Raw genomic sequence first — 20,748 nt, 5'->3', positions numbered from 1 at the left:
ATTCTAGAAATAAACCATTGGCTAAAAGGTTGGTGTCGCCAAGAAAACTTTGGTTTCCTGGATCATGGACTGCATTTCCTATGCGAAGGACTCTTGGCAAGGGATGGGCTGCACCTCATGAAAACAGGGGGAAATGAACTCAGAAAAAGACTGGCCCAACTCATCAGGAGGGCTTTAAAGTAAAATTGAGGGGGAGGGGCGACCAATCTTTAGAATCTCTAGAAACCAAAACCAATCATAAATCCCAAGAAAACAAATCAAACAATGAGGTAGGCAGTGATGAGAAAAAAAGAAAAACCCAAACAACAATCAGGAGATGCAGGAAACATACCCTTGGACAGGCATAAAAGTATTAAATGCTTATATACAATTGCTCAAAAATTGGGAAACAAACAGGGTGAATTAGAAGCAATAGTAGACGAAGATGGGTATGACATAGTTGGCATTACAGAAACCTGGTGGGACAAAACCCATGAATGGAATGGACTAATGGATGGATACAAATTGTTCAAAAGAAACAGGTCTACAAAAAGAGGACAGGGAGTTGCACTATATGTAAGAGAACACTACATATCTACAGAAATGCACATGATCCAAAATAAAATCTCTCCAGAATGTATATGGGTCAATATAAAAGAGAAAAAAGTGACATTGCCCTAGGTGTATATTACAAGCCACCCAAGCAATCAGAAGAAATAGATGAACTCTTTGCCAACCAGTTAACAAATGTATGTAGGAAGCATATCACAGTAGTAATGGGAGACTTCAACTATCCAGATATCAACCGGGAGACAAACTCTGTAGCGAGCAGGCGATCAAACAGATTCCTAACTAACCTAGCCGAGAACTTTGTCATCCAAAAGGTGGAGGAGGGAACTAGACGTAAAGCTATACTGGACTTAATTCTTATTAATAGAGAAGAAGTGATAGAGGAAATTGAACTTGCCAGAACCTTGGGTGAAAGTGACCACATCATACTGGAATTTAATATAATGCAAACATTAGCAATAGTAAACAATTCAACCAGTGTCTTAAACTTCAAAAGAGCCAATTTTAACAAACTCAGAGAGAACCTAGGAAAGATTCCATGGATGAAAATCCTAACAGGGAAAACAACCTAAGAAGCGTGGGAAACTCTGAAAAATGTGATCATAAAAGCCCAGACCAGCACAATACCACTGAAAAAGAAAAACAAGACATTCAAGAAGAAACCAGCATGGCTGCACAAAGATCTCTCTGACAAACTGAAAGACAAAAAGGACAAATAGCTAAGGCTGATTATCAGCAGACAGCCAGAACATGCAAAGATGAAGTCAGGAAAGCAAAGGCTCAGAACGAACAAAGACTTGCAACAGAAATCAAGGATAATAACAAAAAAAGTTTCTTCCAAAATATTAACAAGAAAAAAGTTAAGGAAACTGTAGGTCCACTAAAGAGAGAGGATGGCAAGGAAATAACAGGCAACAGGGAGAAAGCAGAGCTGTTTAACTCATTCTTTGCATCAGTCTTCACACAAAAAGAAACTAAAGCCCAACATACAAAAAAAAAAACACTACAAAAGACAAACTAGAAACAAAAATTAAAATAAGCGGGAAAATGGTAAGAGAACACCTATCTGAACTTGACGAATATAAATCACCGGGACCCAACAGACTACATCCCAGAGTTCTGAAGGAGCTGGCAGATGTTGTCTCAGAACCACTGCACCATATCTTTCAAAAATTCTGGAGCACCGGGGAAATACCTGAGGATTAGGAAAGCGCTGATGTGGTTCCCATCTTCAAGAAAGGAAATTAAAACGGACCCAGGAAACTACAGACCAATCAGTTTAAACATCAATACCTGGGAAGATCCTAGAAAGATAATCAAAAAACAGATCTGCGAACAACTAGAAGCAAACAAAGTTATAAATAGTAGCCAGCACGGGTTTGTCAAAAACAGATCATGCCAAACCAATCTTATTTCATTCTTTGATAAAGTGCCTACTTTGATAAAGTAGACCAGCGAAATGCTGTGGACATAGTATACTTAGATTTCAGTAAGGCCTTTGATAAAGTAGACCACAACCTACTCCTTGGTCAGCTAAAAAAAGATGGAACAGACAACATCACCACCAGATGGATATGTAGCTGGCTGGCAAACTGTACTCAATGAGTAGTTCTCAATGGCACTACATCCACATGGAAAGAAGCAAGCAGTGGGTTACCACAAGGTTCCGTCTTAGGCCCAGTACTCTTCAATATCTTCATCAATGACTTAGATGAGGGAATTGAAGGGGAACTCATCAAAATTGCAGATGACACTAAACTGGCAGGAGTATCCAACACCCCAGAACACAAATTCAGGATTCAAAAAGATCTTGTGAGAGGGACTTTGGAGTCCCAGTGGACAATCATTTGACTATGAGCCAGCAGTGTGCAGCAGCAGCCAAAAAAGTTAATCCTGGGTTGTATAAACAGAGGCATAGAATCAAGATCATCCGAAGTATTAGTACCGCTTTATAAAACTCTAGTGAGACCACACCTGGAATACTGCAGCCAGTTTTGGTCACCATGTCACAAAAAAGATGTTGAGAGCTTGTAAAAAATTCAGAGAAGAGCAACTAAGGTGATCAAAGGCCTGGAGACTAAAACATATGAAGAATGGCTGCAGGACTTGGGTTTGGCTAGTCTAAAGAAAAGAAGAAATAGGGGAGACATGATAGCAGTGTTCCAGTATTTGAGGGGCTGCCACAAAGAAAAGGGGGTCACGTTATTCTCCAAAGCACTAGAGTGCAGGACAAGAAACTATGGTTGGAAACTGATCAAAGAGAGAAGCAACCTGGAATTAAGGAGAAATTTCCTGACAGTGAGGACAATTAACCAGTGGAACAGCTTGCACCCAGAAATCGTGGGCACTCCAACACTGGAGATTTTCAAGAAGAGTCTAGACAGTCAGTTGTCTGAGATGGTATATGGTAGGTTCTCCTGCTTGAGCAGGGGGCTGGACTAGAAGACCCCTAATGTCCCTTCCAGCTCTATTCTATTCAATGTCTATTTAAAACTAAGCATTGTTCAAAGTGGATTGCATTCTGAAATGAATACATTTTAAAAAAAACTGATTGTGGAGAGGTTACTTAATGATATTTGATTAACTGGCTTCAATCTGAACTATGACAGAACAGAAACCTACGCTTTTCCAGTTCCATCTGAAGTGTCTTACTGTGTTCATTTGCCTCAGAGATCTCTTCATTTAATATCTTCTTAGCTGAAGAAAAATGCATAGAACAAAGGCTGAGATTGGGCAGCTCAGGACAAGGACATTTTGCATTTGAGTAATATTATACTATAATGGTCAAAATACATTTAAACCTTTGTAATATTGTAGGAAATAAAATCTAGTCCGGTTCCAAGCCAGGAGAAAGACGCAGGAGCCAATGAATTTGGAGGCAGGCTGTAGGAAATGAGGTCTCCATTTATTTAGAAATCAGAAGCGAAGTGACATAGCAATCAATTCTGGGAGAGCTAACAGCCTGGAATGGCGAGTAGAGTGGTTTTTCTACCCTTTTGGACCTTTGAGATTGAGATGCCTGGTGAGGTTATTTGATTAGATTAATAATGTGCATTTCTGTATTCTAGTTGTCTCTATATGTTTCCTGTGGGGTGGTCGGGGTCAAGGCTAACCTTGGGGAAAGGTGGGAAATGTAAATTCTGTGTGGCTGTGTTTTCTGACTTATTTATTTTATTTTATTTATTTATTTTTTATTTTTATTACATTTATATACCGCCCTTTCCCTGAGGACTCAGGGCGGTTTACAGGGAATTAAAAAATCCAACATACAAAAGTTAAAAACCAGATTAAAAATATTAAATTGACCCTGTACTCTTAAAAACCCCAATTAAAAATTTCTCCTCAGCCTGGGCCCGAGAGCTCAAAGAGCCAGGTCTTCAGGCCCCGGCGGAATGATCGGAGGTCGGGGGCAGTTCTCAGCTCCACCGGCAGCTGGTTCCAGAGGGCAGGCGCTCCCACTGAGAAGGCCCTATCCCTGGGTGTCACCCGCCGGCAATCTCTCACCGGCGGAACCCTGAGCAGACCCTCCCTGTGGGAGCGCACTGGGCGAAGGGCGTTTGATGCCGGCAGCAGGTGTTCCCTCAAATAACCCGGTCCCAGGCCATGTAGGGCTTTATAGGTAATAACCAGCACCTTGAATTTCACCCGGAGGGCAACCGGAAGCCAATGCAGCTCGCGGAGTAGAGGTGTTACATGGGAGTATCGGGAAACCCCCATTACAACTCGCGCGGCCGCATTCTGCACCAGTTGAAGCCTCCGTGTGGTCTTCAAGGGCAGCCCCATGTAGAGAGCGTTACAGTAGTCCAAATGGGAGGTCACAAGCGCATGAGTAACTGTGCGTAGGGCGTCTCGGTCCAGATAGGGACGCAACTGGCGCACCAGGCGAACCTGTGCAAAAGCCCCCCTGGTCACGGCTCCTATATGGTCTTCAAAATTGAGCCGTGAGTCCAGGAGGACGCCCAGGTTGCGAGCCCTATCAACGGGGGGTAACACCTCAATTGACTTAATCCTGTTAAGTCATTAATTGACTTAATCCTGTCAATTCAGCCTGCATCAGTCTAAAATGCAGAAGCCACTTCTTGCTACCTTCCTAGTGGCTTTCTTTGTCCCTAATGGATATACAGTATTGTATCCATTGACTGAGTTTCTTCTAACCAGGGTTACTTGAGGCCATTCTGGCTGGCAACCAGGGATTGCTTTAGCTACTGTGGATGGTTTTTATTTGCCTTCTTCGGGTGCATGGAAATAAAGGGAGGGGGGGATATCTTATAATTCTTCCTACAATATTACTCAGCTAAAAAAGTACAATAACAATTTTTACTGAGATTGTGCTAGAGTTTCCTGATGGAGGACTCCTAATAATAATGATTAAATATATTGTGGAGCTATTCTGCTTTTTATTTTTAACATACGACTGTTTGTAGATAGTAAAAGACTGAAACAGCAATGAACATTAAATAAAAAGAAAAGACCTCCAATCTTGTAAAATAGGAAGTGGGGGGGAGGTCAAGGCCAGAAAATGTTTCTCCCAGGCTTTTCTATGGAGGCAAGATTAGTTTCATTGATAATAACTTTTCAGGAGTTAGTTAAAAATGAGTTACTTCAGAAGGTTTGGGGGTGAATTTTGATATTGTCAGGTTTATGTAATGTTGATTTAATGTTGATTTAATTTTAAATTTATATTTAGCATAGAAATGTTTTGTTTTAGAACTATTGCGAACTACCAAAAGTCTCAAAATACCACAGCATGTCTAAATCAAATGAATAATTTCTTCAAATGAAGTAAAATATTTCTACTGCACAATTTATGTTCATTCAATTAAGCTTATCAAATAAAGTATATTAATGTAATCTGTGACTTCTCCCAGCCAACCACAGAAACCAACCCTTTATTTTGTGTCCCATTTGAATTGCTTACCTTGCTGCAATTTATTAATTCTTTTTACTAGATCTTCTATTTTTGGCTCTAGATTTCCCACTACAAAGGAAAAGAAAAAGGAGGAGAAAGTTTCATTATATTAATACCTTAAAACTTGATATAAATTCACCATATCCACTTTCCTGTTTATTACTGCATATTTTTCCTTTCCACCCCCCCACCCCCCACCCCCCCGAAGCATGAAATAAACTATTTCCACTGTAAAGGGATAATGTTGCAACATGCTGTACAAGGATAGAAGTGGCAGGCTACTTTACACATTTGGAGCTACTTTTCTTTCTTTGTTGATAGTCCACAATTACCAAACTCATTTCCTACAAATATACCTCAGAAATTTCAGCCTTCAGATTCTGTCCAACTTTATCTTCTAGTCAGAACAACCCTTTCCATAATAAGAGGGAAAAGAATTCCAAGTGCCTCAATTCCCAGCTATTTTCTATATGGTTGTTGTCCTCCAGATTTTAATAAATTATCAGCCATAGCTCAAATGTAAAACATCATATTTTCTCTAGAGAACTACCCACTTTAACCATTGATAGCTCACAAATGTTGCTGTCATGTGCACACTCCAAAATCTTACTAAGATGTTGTCTAATGCCTGGTGCCCAATCTAACTGTTGGCCCTAGCTTCAAAATACCGTTTTGCATTTGTTTCACAAGTGACAGTATCTCTTCCATTTTTGATGTAAAGTTCCAGGAATCTGGACAAAGAACAAGAATAAACAGAATTGTTTAAATGTTGCATTAACCCAAGTATATATTAACCCAGATAACAGTATATCAAAATCTGGACAGCATGTAGGGGTTTTGCCTATATGGGAGATTTTTTCTCTTAACTGAAAGTGCCCACCTATGAAATGGAAATTGCAGTGTTTTCCCTGCACTTGGTACAAAATCAAAAGTATAATATTTTCCACACAGAAAAGGTAACAGCAATTAACTAGTGCAATTTAGCAATATGTGGAGTGGAGTGGAGTGGAGTGGAGTGGAGTGGAGTGGAGTGGAGTGGAGTGGAATGGAATGGAATAGAATAGAATAGAATAGAATAGAATAGAATAGAATAGAATAGAATAGAATAGAATAGAATAGAATAGAATAGAATAGAATAGAATAGAATAGAATTCTTTATTGGCCAAGTTCATTGGACACACAAGGAATTTCTCCTTAGTAAATTTGTCTTCTTGGCAAATGAGTGCATTTTCAGATTTCTTCATGTGGCTGTCCTCTGCAGTTGATGTAGAGAGTAAGGAGGATGATCTTGATGGAAATATGCAAGAACTATTACAGTGCTTAGGCAAAAGGGGTTAAATATATTTCAAAACCTGGGAAAAATTCAAAAGATAAGAATATTATAGAACCATGGTGGCACAGTGGTTAGAATGCAGTATTGCAGGCTAATTCTGAAGACTGCCGGCAGTTCGATTCTCATCGGCTCATGGTTGACTCAGCCTTCAATCCTTCCGAGGTAAAATGCAGACCCAGATTGTTGGGGGCAATATGCTGATGTTGTAATCCGCTTAGAGTGGATAAAGCACTGTGAAGCGGTATATAAGTGCTATTGCTGTTGCTATTCAGAAGCATTTCAGGCAGATGCCTTCCAGATTCACTGGAAGGGGGATGAAGTACAATGCAATGCAAGATTTTGTTATTATAGATATGAATACAGTTGGATAGAAAATTATTGTACCTTCCCTACAGTGCATCCATCAGAGTGAGGTCTTCCTGAGATGAACTGATAGAACACTAGAATAATATTTACATTAATATTAATAATAGTATAGAATATGTCATGAAATATTCTGTAGTTTCTATTAAATATTAATATAGAATATTGCAGAAATATTTAAGAGTAGAAAAGGATTTGTAGAATAGACTTTCTTTATAATAGAAGACCTTTATAACAACTTTTCCTCTACTGTATCCAGTGGGACCAAACTGAGAGCCCTTTAGCCTTTATTAATATTTCATTCTGGCCACGCTCAATTAAAAACTGAACTGAAAGAAAACAATAAGCTAAATCTTTGACTATGCTTTTTTTTTCTCCACTTGGAAAGAAATCTAATAAACAAGGATGGACTGAATCAGGGACCTCTCATAACAAGTCCGGTTTTAGTCAGCATTCCAAAAGAGCAAATACTCACAGTTAACTTCCTTCAGGGAAGCAAAACCAAGCTTTGCTGTACATAATTTCTCTTCCCTGTGTAAAGGTAAAAGACTAGGAGCAAGGAACACCAGGTCCAAGCCCAATCCAGCCACAGAAGCTCAATGGGTGACTCTCAGACTAAACTACCTCTCGGGAGTGTCTTTTGTGTGTGCAGATATAGAGGACAAGGGAGCCCTGTGTATGCCACCTTGAGTCCCTAAAGCAGGGGTGTCAAACTCAATTTCATTGAGGGCTGCATCAGCATTGCGGTTGCCCTCGGGGGGCTGGGTGGGTATGGTCTACTGGGTGGGCGTGGCTAGAATGCATATGGCCTACTGGGTGGGCGTGGCCAGCTCTACATCGTTCGCATCAAGGGTGCCTATGGGGGCCTGGGAAGGAGTGGGACAGATCTGAGGGTCTCTGCAGGAGGAGGGTCTCTGGGCCAGGGCCAAGGCAGTGGGGGCCGTTCCCTCACTGTTTCCAGGATGGCTTCACGGGCCACATGAAACCACTTCGCAGGCCTGATCTGGCCCCCGGGCCTTGTGTTTGACATGTCTGCCCTAAAGGAAAAGCGGAATATAAATCTAACCAATGATAAAATATGTCATCCTGTCATAGTATAATGCTGGATCATACTTATTTTTTCTGGATTTCGGTACGTAATATTTTGGAAGCCTCAACTTAAATCTAGCAGGAAATTACAAATCTAGAGAGCCAAACACTCGCACCTGGCAAAAGAGAAATGATCTAGCAGCTGCTTCTTCCATTGCCCTATTGAACTATCATTTTCCTTCCTTTTGGATTAAGCAGTTGGGGAAAGAAGAAGAAAAACCACAGCTCATTTGCCAAATGTTTCTCACTAACGGTAAACCGCAACTTTTTTTAAAAAAAGGGGGAGGGAAGCTGGTTGAGAAGAGAAGGAAATGTTGATGAAATGGATGAGATTGGGGTAGAAACCCCACTGTGAAGAAGTTTACCACATCTTGTGAGGATCTCCTCCCTTCTTCTTGCCGTTTTTAAAAGAAAATTAAAAAACCCTTTCTAGTGTTCTGCTCCAAGCCAGGAAAGAAAATGCCAGATGACACTTGTGGAGAATCGTATTTTTATTATTATTATTTATTAGAAGAGCCCCAGCATAGCAAGCACACAGCGTTAGGCAATGGCTGTGCAGGAACACTGCCAAATACCCCCTGCCTGTGGCTACTACCGGTAGTTGGCAGGTCCTTACTTGGAAATGTGATCTACTTCCTAGCCTACTTGCCCCCTTTTTCTTTTTGTTATGGAGAATTTGTATGCTTTGATTAGTATTTTAAAAAAGGAGATATTTGCATTTTAGCATGGCATCAATGCCACCTTTTGAAGTTTAGGAAATGATGTTTTTCCTTTGAACCGAAACCATTTATTTATGGATTTATTTATTTATACTATTTATTAATCAGATTGATATAGCCACCCATTTCACCAAAGGCAACTCTTAGGTGGCACACAACGAACAGGTAAAACTATATATAAAAAACATGTCGTATATTAAAAATATAAAAATCACATTAAATATTACAAAAACAGAGATAGAAACCCTGGGCAGAGGGAATAAAAATAGCCAGCTCAACAATGGAGCCATCTAAGCATGTCTCTGGTTACCTGGGAGTCCCAGGCCTGATACCGTAACATAACCAGGTCTTGAGGGCCTTCCAGAATATCAAAAGAGATGGAGTGTGGCATCAAGAGAGCCTCGGGATGGGGGTTTGATTGTTACCAAGAATCTCTTAACAGTTTTTAGGGCCTTGCCCCACATGCCCCAAGTGGTGAGACCCTGTTAATCAAGCTGGGCTCTAGGGATCAGCTGGGATCCTTTTAAAAAAATTTATTAATACTTTATTCTTTTTAATAATAAAATAATAAATATTTATTCTTTTAAATATTAAAATCAAACATTTTATTAAATAATAAAACATTAGTAAGTTTTAATATTATATAAACCTTACAGCACTGAAATCTCCCTTGAAATAATAACATATATCATGACCTACAATGTTACAATAAAGGGGAAAAATGTACTTCAGTAAGTACATGATCCTCCCGCCTTGCTCAAATGGGGTTTCTACTCTTTCCGGGATTTTTTAAAAAATATTTTTATTGAGAATTTTCCCTTGAATAAAAGAAAAATAAGTAACATATAAAAGAAGAAAGGAAGAGAAAAAAGCACAGGACACAATACACTTCAAAGAAAAAATAATAATTAAATAAGTGTCTTCCAATTTTTATTACTGCAGTTACAATCAATGTCATTATCCCTCTCAAACATATCACTCCTTCTGTTCTACAAATGGCATTACTTCTGCTAAATACTCTGAAAATAATTGCTATCATGATTTACAATATTACAATAAAAAGAAAAAAAGGGGGGCAGGGAAAGAGTCTGTGTGATCTTCCCACCCTGTTCAAAGTGGAGTTCTACTCCTTCTGTTCTAAAAAATGGGGTACTTCTGCTAGATATGTTGCCTCCCCTCTGAAGTATCTGGATTCTTTCCTCTGATGGTCTCCATCTTCGTACCCATCCCCTTACCTGGGTGGATGCCCTCCATCCTTTTCCTCCAGGATGCAGGAGGGTCCTTCCTCCTTCCCACCTCTTCTCAACCGACACTACACAGGAAAAGATTCAGAGGTGACCGTTCTGCTGCTTAGAGACCAATTCAGCTGCAGGCTGAGGAAAGAAAACTAGGCCTCTGTTTATCCTGCCCTTGTGTGCAAAAACCAGCATGTGCGTACGGAAGAGCTACTGTGTGGATCTTAGACATGTTTTTTTCCCTTTTTTCCCCTCCATATTTTTTATTTAAAATTTCCAATACAATAAAAGTATTGAAGTGGAAAAAAATATAAAAAGACAGAAAGAAAACAGAGAAGAAAACATAGAATTATGAGTTCCACCCTTCTTTCCCTTGAGTAATTCCATCTTAATTTTTTTCCTTCCTCCTCAATCCTTTTTAACCCCTAAACCTCTAAATCATCAATTCAGTATTTTCTTCTTCCAACAAAAAAGTTCATATAAGGTTTCCCATTCTTTTTTTTATTGAAAGTCTTCATCATTTTTTATGCTGGCCAGTTGTGGGGGTTTTTCTATGGTCCTGCTGTTACTAATACTGTGAGGAAGCGCATTTGGGCACAAACAGAAGCTGGCAACTGCTATACTCCAATCTTTTGTTAAGAGCACACAGAAATGCAAATATTCAGACACCAACCACACTTAAGTCTCCAATATTTTATTAGTGTAGGCTCCTTCAAGTGCAGCTGTTGACATAGCTTTATTATTTATTTACAAGAGCTCAGTTCTTCCTTCAAGACCTCAGAGATTCTGCCAAAAAGAAATACTCTGATGGGGCCAAGGATCCTTTGCTTACAACACTCCATCAAGTTTTCTATAATGTACAAAAGCAGCAAAAAGGGGGAAATAAAGTAATGGTCAAGTGTAACAGTCTTAAGATATTACATAACTAATACAAGATCCTAGGGCAGGTTATACAACTGAAGAGGATCAAAGAAATGCTGTGCCTTAACAGAATACTGGTAAAATGTGGAGAAGGGAAAAAGTGGAAGAAAAGCAAATAAAAGACTGAAAACATGATATGATAATTACAGTTTTCAAGTTCAAAAAATAAAAGTCAAACATATGTTTCTGAAAAATAAAAAGCTGTTTCAATTAATAACAAAGTAGGGATTATTCTTCATTTAGCACCAAAAAGAAAAGATGACATTTTTAAACAATCAATTCAATCCCTCCCAGCTCAGAAGAAATTGGTTTCTAGGATCTGCTCTAACCAGAGTCAACAAAACCCACTTGAATTTCTGCTTCTTAAATTATTCTAGGCTTTATCAGGTCCTCCAGAATACAGAATATTATGATACATGATGCCCTATTTTAATTGAATTGAACTGAATTTAAATTACCCACTCATCTTGCATTCTTGACTCTAGGAAGCTTACAATTGGTGCTATACCTGAAGCATTTCTTGGATGGAAATGCTTCTGGCACAGCACAAGATTTACAGCTTTATTGGTCAACACCAGCTCCATGAAACACATTTGGTAAATAACATGGAGTGAGAGAAGAGACAATCAAGCATACTGGTAATCCTCAACTTACAACCACAGTTGGGACCAGAATTTCTGTCAGAAATCACTGTGGCTAAGTGAGCCATCACGTGACTAGATCCAATTTTACAATCATTTTTACCATGGTTGTTAAGCTGTGAAGTGATGCTTGATGCTCCCTGAGCTCCCTGTTGTCTTACAGACATTGACCCTGTGGACAACGTACTGTATATAAACAGAAAGCAAACCCCGCTCCCTTCTATCACTGAAGATGTTACCTAGTCAGGTAATGAAATGTCTGCAAGAAAACAACCAAGCTCAGAGAGCACCAAGGTCTCCACAGTTCACTCCTGAGCTACATATATTATCTTCAATTGGTCATTAAGCAAATCACATGGCTGTTAAGCAAATCCGGCTTCCCTAATTAACTCTGTTGGAATTCAGCTGTGAAGGTTGCAAATTGCAGTCATGTGACCGCAAGATGTTGCAACCATTGTAAATGCAAGTCAGTTGACAAGTGCCTGAATTGCAATCACATGACTGTGGGGACAGTACAATGCTTCAAGGACAGGTCATAAATCACTTTTTCCGAAGCCATCATAACTTCGAACTGTCATTAAATGAATGGTCATAAGTTGAAGACTATTTTTTAGGATTTTCCTTGACCTTGCAGATGGACACTGGAAACAACTATACTATACTGTCCAAAATCCTATATAAATAATTATTGTGACCTACCTTTATCATTCCAAAGACCTGAATTTATATATACCCATGTTTCCCCGAAAATAATACCGGGTCTTTTTTTTTCCCCAAAAGAGGCATCAGGTGTTACTTTCAGGGGGTGTCTTTTATACTCAAATCCGGCACCGATAGCCCCACTCAGCCGGCCCACTTCTTCTGACTGAAGGAGCAGCTTCATTCTGCAGCTGCATTCCAGCCTGCATTTTGCAGTCAAGCGTTTCTGGAAGGCCTATACAGCTGAGTACCGAGCTATGGATTCAATCCATAACTCGGTTCTTGGCTGCAGTGGCCTTCCGGAAAGGCCTGTGACTGAGAAATGCAGGCCTGGCTGCAGAAGACACCACAGAAGAAGTGGGCTAGCAAGGAGAGGCCTGGCTGCTAGGTGAGTGGGTGCGGGGTGTGTGGGGCAGCTCCACACCCCCACACCCACCCTAGCTTGATTTTTAGACATGTGCCTCGCTCCAAAACTAGGGCTTATTTTTGGGGTAGGGCTTATATTAGGCCCACCCCCAAAAATCAAGCTAGGACTTATTTTCAGGGTAGGCCTTACTTTCAGGGAAACGGTATATATAGCACCACTCCATGGTGCTACAATTTAGTAACAATGCAATTTCAAGAGAGGGGACACATAAAACAACACATCATTTTGCATTAAAGAAATACCAAGTCTATTTTGAAAAAAACCCAAAACGTATGGTTCAATCCCCTCCAGGGAGATTAACTACATCACTCCTCATGGTGTTGCCCACAGTGGCTGAAAAAGATAAAAGTAAAAGTAGAGCTCTGGGTAGTAAAACTTTGTCCATGTTTCTTTTAAATTATGGAGTCAAGTCTTTTATACCACAAAGCTTGCCGAGCATTACTTTTTGATTTTGTCTAGATTTAAATACAACTGCTTTATCTGCTTCCAGTTTCCAATGTACAGTAATGAAAAATTACACGTAATTTACATATATATAATACAACATTCTTCCATTGGTAATACAAAACATAATTTATTCTGCAGGTGCAGGATAATTGCTGATAGGCTTTATATCAAATGGAAAAGAAATAAGAATTATCTTTGTGTAGTCTGGACTGCAAAAGATATCTTTTGAAAATGTTTTCAAAACATGCACTTCAAGGATACATCTTACAACAGAAAGGAGCCAACTCTTTTGGAAGAGATCCAAAAATAGATCCAAATCCAAACTCGTTGAAGAAAGGGAGACATGCAGAAAGAGCCCAAATTCTCTAAACTGCATGGGCCAATAATAGCTGAAGTGCAACCCACCCCTGCAATATAATATACCTATTCCAGATTTGGTGTAGTTCTAAATAAATCAGCATTCACCAATGTTAAGTTGTGCTCTCTGTATTCCAGACAAGGCAACAGATTCAGCAAAAGTGACAAATACAATGTTCAAAATGGACTTCCAAACCTACTGAATGAACCTTTATCAAAGTACATGTGTACACTGAGATTGGCTGAGCCTCCCTTCGTGCCCTCCCAACTCACAGTAACAACAAACCCACCATCTTGTTACATCATGTGAGCTACTTCATCTCCAGTATAATGGGAGGCAAAGCATGACCAGTTTTATACCCATTGCAGCAGCTTTTTGATGTTGTCAGCTTAAGGAGGAAAATAGGCTTTAACAGTACAGGTAAGAATGAGTAAAGCTTGCCTCAGCATGAATTGAGGATGAGATGAAGGCAATACTGTGGAGATACCACAAAAAATGGCATGTTTATTTCATGATTAGGTGCAACAGGGAAAGATTTCATCAGGTGACCAGTGTGAGTGGACCAGAGTGGCATTTGTTCATGAATTCTGGGGCTACAGCATGACCCTTCTCTTCCAATCCTTGGTCATCTTCATCCGTTTTGCCATCAACTCTAAAGAGCTGGGTATAGCTCAATACTATAAATATTTCCACTGCTTTAAAATAAGGCTGAAGCAGTAGAATCATGAAATGGTATTAACAAAATCAGGCTGGAATAATATATAAATCACTAAAATGGAGCAACTCTAAAATGACAATATCAATTTCTCCTTCCCAGTTGCCTCTCAAGGACACCACAAAGGAATCTGGAAGTCAGCATTTATCTTACATAAAGAAAACATGAGAAGGGGAGAGAAATCCTGCTGCATATGATACAGATTCCTTTGTGAGCAGAATCTGTTTTTTTTTAAGTTAATTCAAAGTGTCCTGTCTGAATAGGGCACAGAAAGAGGACTCAAAAAAAGGTGGACAGGATCCCATAATCAGACCTATCTCCCACAGTGCCATACAGTGTATTCTTTTAGATCAGGGGTGTCAAACTCAATTTCATTGAGGGCCGCATCAGCATTGCGGTTGCCCTCAGGGAGCCGGGTGGGTATGGCCAGGGTGGGTGTGGCCTACTGGGTGGGCGTGGCTAGAGTGCATATGGCCTACTGGGTGGGCGTGGCCAGCTCTACATTGTTCGCATCAAGGGTGCCTATGGGGGCCTGGGCAGGAGTGGGACAGATCTGAGGGTCTCTGGCAGAAGGAGGGTCTCTGGGCCAGGACCAAGGCAGAGGGGGCTGTTCCCTCACTGTTTCCAGGATGGCTTCGCGGGCCACATGAAACCACTTCGCAGGCCGGATCTGGCCCCCGGGCCTGGAGTTTGACATGTCTGTTTTAGATGATGATATATGTATAATTTGAGGGTGCAATGGCTCAGCAGTTAAAGTTGCTGAGCTTGTCATCTGGAAAAGATGACAGCTTAGGTTCAAGACCCAAGTGCCACCTTCCCATTACTTGCCCCAACTCCTAGCAGTTCGAAAGCATGCAAATGCAAATAGGTAAATAGGCACTACTTTGGCGGGAAGGTAATAGTATTCTGTGCGCAATCTGCATATAGTCATGCTGGCCACATGATCACCAAAGTATGTTCGGACAACACTGGCTCCCTCAGCTAAGAAAGGGAAATGAGCATTGCTCCCTAGAGTCAGACACGACTGGAAAAGGGAAACCTTTACCTTTTTATGTATAATTTAGTCAGCATCATTTGGCAATGACCCCCGAACACACTCAGTAAAGGAAGAATCAGCAACAGGAAACAACAATATTCATGGTAGTATATAGGGGTGTTTTTTGACAACTCAAGACCAATAAATAGCATTTTAACTTAGTAGTGGAGAAAAGGTAAACAGCGTTATAACTCAGCCTTGTCCCATACAATTTTAGCCAACTTTCTTTTGTTGCTATTAATTCTGAAAATTAATATTCTCAAATTAGTATTGACAGACCACCTGGACATCTTCTCCAGAGATTTATTTATCTAAAGAGAAGGTTTATAAATAAAATAATAATTTAAAATTAAATAAATTAACATCTCAGTGAAATATATGTCGTAACACTACGCATAACTCACTAATGCCAGCTAATCTGCATAGGACAGAATAGTTTTTTGAGCCCCAAAGGCTCAAAATCAACTGCAAGAACCAAGGAACAAAATCACATGCAGGAAAGACACAAAATAGAGGAACAAAGAAAAAAAAGTCTAAAAAAGTTAACAAAGAAAACAAAATTGTTGTTGTGATTCAGGGTCAGCCTGTGGGTTCGGCAGTTGGGTCGGACGATTCAGAGGAGGAGGAGGGGGGTGTTGGAGAGCTTGCTGAGGGTGTTGGAGAGTTTGCTGATGATGGCCTTGAGGCTCCGCAGAGCCCTCAGCCAGGCCCCTCCCATCTGGTTACGACGCAGACCCAGCTGTGTGAGCCTGACAGCGTGGATGAAGATGACCCACAGCTGGCCCTGTTCAAGGACGCCAGACGCAGGAGGCAGTCAAGCAGGAGTAAACAGAGGAAGGCAATGGGGCACCTCGGAAGGAGGCAGAGAGAAGCCACACCCTGAACTGTTTAAAAGGGGAATGTGTGGGAGGGCTGGTTTGCTGAAGGCAACCGTTTGAATAGCTCCTGTTTCATGGTTCGTGTCTTGTTTTGCTCTGTTTTATGTTAATAAATTTGGCAGGCTTAGTTCCAGCCTCTTGCCGTTTGTAAAGGGGTTGTCCCTGCCTTTTCTGCAGGGCCAGTAGTAGGCTGGAACAGAACAGTTTGCCTTCAGCTTCCCACCCCTTATTATTATTATGGAGCAGTTACGTGCTGAGAATGCTTTGTTGGCAGCTCAGGTGGCTCAATTGCAAGCTCAGGTCCATGCTACACCCCCACCATCACCCCCACCCAGGAGAAAATGCCAAGTTGCGATGCCGGATAAATTTACTGGCAATCCAGAACTGTTTCCTGCTTTTCTGGGACAATGCCAGCTCTTTATCAGCGTGAGAGCATCTGATTTCCCCACTGACCGGGATAAGGTGGGGTTTGTGTTAAGACTTCTTTCGGGTGATGCAGCTCGTTGGGGCACGCCTCTGCTGGCTCAACCAGGTCTCGTCTATCGGTGACTGAAATGAACAGACGATGATCGGGGTGTGTGTGTTTTACTGCGGGGACCCTGGGCATTTGACTGCTTTTTGCCCAAAGAAGCGACAGCGGGCATCAGTGACCGAGTCTGCCCCGAGAAAGTCCCCTACTTTTCTGTCGGGAAACGCCCCGAGCCCGATCTAGACGGTGTGATAGATCGGGCATCCCACAACAACACTGAGCGACGTCTTTCCGATGCTGCCTGTGGACCTCCACGGCATCTGATATTGGAGGCACGTCTGATCCTTCCTGGCAAGCCAAAGGGGACTCCAGTCCATGCCTTAATTGACTCTGGGGCCACCACAAATTTTATGGACTCAGCATTTGTGGCCAAATGGGCTGTTCCCCAGTGCCCGGTGGATCCGCCCATGTTAGTGGAGACTATCGATGGTCGAGTGCTCCTGTCTGGGCCAATTACGGCCGCCACGCAACCATTATGTATGGCCATCAGTTCCCATGTGGAGGCCATCCAGTTCTATATCACCTCAGATCTGCATTTCCCCGTGGTCTTGGGACCCACAGATCTATTGGTCACAGAACTTGGTCACCTTCCCAAGCTTGCAGTGCGTGGACCACACCCGCCATATCTGTGCCGGCCAGGTGGAGGGTTCCCCAGGGGTTTCCTTGCCTCCCGAACTGTCCGACTTTGCTGATGTATTCAGCGAGACAGAGGCGGATCAATTACCCCCGCACAGGCCCTATGACTGCCCCATTGATTTAGTCCCTGATGCGCCTCTCCCAGTGGGGCGTTTGTACTCCATGTCGGACCCCAAGTTGGCTGCATTGCGGGACTTTCTGGAGAAGAATTTGGCTCGCAGTTTCATCCGCCCCTCGTCCTCGCCAGTGTCTGCACCCGTGCTCTTCGTTAAAAAGAAGTCCAGCAAATTGCGGCTTTGCTGCAATTATAGGAATCTCAACGCCATCACGGTGTGCAATCGTTACCCGCTGCCCCTCATCCCCGAACTCTTGGACCGACTCCGGGAGGCTAAGATCTTCACGAAACTGGACTTGCGTGGAGCTTACAACCTCGTCAGGGTTCGGCCGGGTGATGAGTGGAAGACGGTGTTTGGTACTCGCTATGGACATTTTGAGTACACGGTGATGCCGTTTGGCCTGACCAATGCCCCCGCCGTGTTTCAGCATTTCATGAATGACATTTTCCGGGATTTGTTGGATCAGTTTGTCGTGATCTATTTGGATGACATCCTGATCTACTCCCCGTCGCGTGAGGTGCACCATCAGCATCTCCATCAGGTCTTGCAGCGACTCCGAGAACATCGGCTGTTTGCCAAGTTGGAGAAGTGCCAGTTCTACTGGGTGACCATCGATTTCCTGGGTCACCGCATTTCTCCTGAGGGCATCGCCATGGAGCCGAGTAAGGTTGAGTCTTTGCAGAGTTGGCAACCCCCACGTCGTTTAAAGGATGTTCAGCAACTTCTTGGGTTCGCCAACTATTACCGAGCTTTCATCCCTGGGTTTGCTGCTTTGACAGCCCCCCTCACCCAGCTCCTGCAGAAGAAGACTCGGTTTCAGTGGAACGCTCCAGAACAATGGGCTTTCCAGACTTTGAAGGAAGCCTTCATGAAGGAGCCCATCTTGAAGCATCCTGACCCGCAACGGCCATTTGTCGTGGAGGCGGATGCCTCCGACATTGCCATTGGGGCGGTGTTACTCCAGGCAACGCTGCCCAGCGGTACCCTCTTCCCTTGCGCGTACCATTCACGAAAACTGAACCCTTCGGAGCGCAATTATACAATCTGGGAGAAGGAGCTGCTGGCCATCAAAGTGGCGTTTGAGGCCTGGAGGCATCATCTGGAGGGAGCGCGGCATCAAATCGAGGTCCGGATGGACCATAAGAATTTGGAAAGCCTGCAGACCGCTCGGAATTTGAACCAATGCCAGATCCGGTGGTCTCTTTAATTTGCGAGGTTTGACTTCCGAGTTCAGTACATACCTAGCAGGCACAATCAAAGAGCGGATGCTCTGTCCAGGAAGCCCGAATATTCCCGAGTGGAAGACAAGCTTCTGCCCAGGACAGTGATCCCCGTCGAGTCTTTTGCTGCGGTGCAGGAGCCGGTTGATATACGGGCTCGGGTCCGGGAGGCACAGCAGCAGGAGGTGTGGGTGGCTCAGCGGAAGGAGGAGGTGGGGCCAGATTCTCCTTGGATGGTCACGGATGGACTCTTGTTTTATCGTGACCGGCTCTACATTCCGGGAGGGCCACTAGGGGACTCATCCCCAGCCAGTGTCATGATAACCCGGCGGCGGGGCATTTTGGCCTGTTCAAGACCCTGAACCTGGTCTCCCGTACCTTCTGGTGGCCCCGAGTCTGACACGACATCCAGTCCTATGTCACCTCCTGCATCCCCTGCAGGCAGGCCAAGTCAGCGACAGGGGCCCCACCTGGATTACTGCAGCCCTTGCCAACACCCAAAAGACCCTGGGGGGCTGTGTCCATGGACTTTCTGACAGATTTACCCCCGTCCTCTGGTTTTACGACAGTGTATGTGGTGGTGGACATGCTGACCAAGATGGCGCATTTCATCCCGTCGCGGCTTACCGTCAGCACGCACCACTAGTCGTATGTTCATTCAGCAGGTGTTTCAGCTGCACGGCCTCCCTGATAGAGTCGTCTCTGATAGGGGGGCCCAGTTTACAGCCCGCTTCTGGCAGGAGTTGATGCATGCATTGGATATCAAGATTGGCCTCTCGTCCGCACATCATCCTCAAACTGACGGGGGAACCGAGAAGGTCATCGGTATTCTGGAACAATATCTGCGCTGCTACGTCAATCTGCAGCAAAACAATTGGGTGGACTATCTGGCCATAGCTGAGTTTGCATTTAACAATTCGCAGCACACCTCCACACAGATGACACCGTTCTTGGCCAATGTGGGATATCACCCCTGGTTTTTCCCCCTTTCTCGCGTGGACTCACCGGAGCCGGCAGCGAATGACTTCATGGCAGAGTTACAGGCGATCCATTGATTGGTGCGACGTCAGTTAGAGAAGGCCAAGGCCGATTACAAAAGGTTTGCTGACCGGTCAAGGCAGGATACGCCTCCACTATCGGTGGGAGATCGGGTCTGGTTGTCCACCAGGAACCTACCGTCAACACGGCCGGTGAAAAAGTTAGATCACCGATATTTAGGACCGTTCCCAGTTGAGGCTGTCATCAATCCGGTTGCCTATCGCTTAACTCTGCCACGTTCCCTGCGTGTGCACCCAGTCTTTCATCGGTCTCTGTTGGTCCCCGAGCAACCGGCCTGTCCACTCCGCCGAGCGGAACCTCCCCCATCAGTACCTCGTGATGGAGACAGCACCCCTGAGTACGAGGTCGCCAGCATCACGGACTCCCATTGGCTGAAAGGTCGTTTCCAGTACCTGATTGAATGGAAACGCTACGGACCAGAGGAGTTCACCTGGGAGGACGCGACCGCCGTTCATGCCCCTGCTTTGGTGACCGCTTTTCATGAACAATTTCCATCCCGACCGCATCCGGATCGGCAGACCCGGGGGAAGGGCCCTGCGGTGCGGGATAGTGTTGTGATTCAGGGTCAGCCTGTGGGTTCGGCAGTTGGGTCGGACGATTCAGAGGAGGAGGAGGGGGTTGTTGGAGAGCTTGCTGAGGGTGTTGGAGAGTTTGCTGATGATGGCCTTGAGGCTCCGCAGAGCCCTCAGCCAGGCCCCTCCCATCTGGTTACGACGCAGACCCAGCTGTGTGAGCCTGACAGCGTGGATGAAGATGACCCACAGCTGGCCCTGTTCAAGGACGCCAGACGCAGGAGGCAGTCAAGCAGGAGTAAACAGAGGAAGGCAATGGGGCACCTCGGAAGGAGGCAGAGAGAAGCCACGCCCTGA

The 20,748-nt window shown here is 43.4% G+C and overlaps 1 protein-coding gene across 1 annotated transcript in view; it reads right to left on the bottom strand.

Moving 5' to 3' along the window:
• Positions 1–20,748, bottom strand: part of LOC308662548 (synaptonemal complex central element protein 1-like) — a 48,237-nt gene that overhangs the window by 24,785 nt on the left and 2,704 nt on the right. The window contains exons 2-4 of the mRNA XM_081318485.1: positions 6,127–6,189; positions 5,468–5,527; positions 3,172–3,246 (exon numbers count right to left, since the gene is read on the bottom strand). Coding sequence (XP_081174611.1) covers positions 3,172–3,246; positions 5,468–5,527; positions 6,127–6,166 — 175 coding nt within the window. The 5' untranslated portion in view covers positions 6,167–6,189. The remainder of the gene's footprint in view (positions 1–3,171; positions 3,247–5,467; positions 5,528–6,126; positions 6,190–20,748) is intronic.

Source organism: Vipera berus, assembly GCF_964194415.1.
Source record: "Vipera berus genome assembly, chromosome: 2".
NCBI lineage: Eukaryota > Metazoa > Chordata > Lepidosauria > Squamata > Viperidae > Vipera > Vipera berus.
Note: the sequence above shows the minus strand (reverse complement) of the source record. Positions and strands in the feature narration are given on the sequence as shown.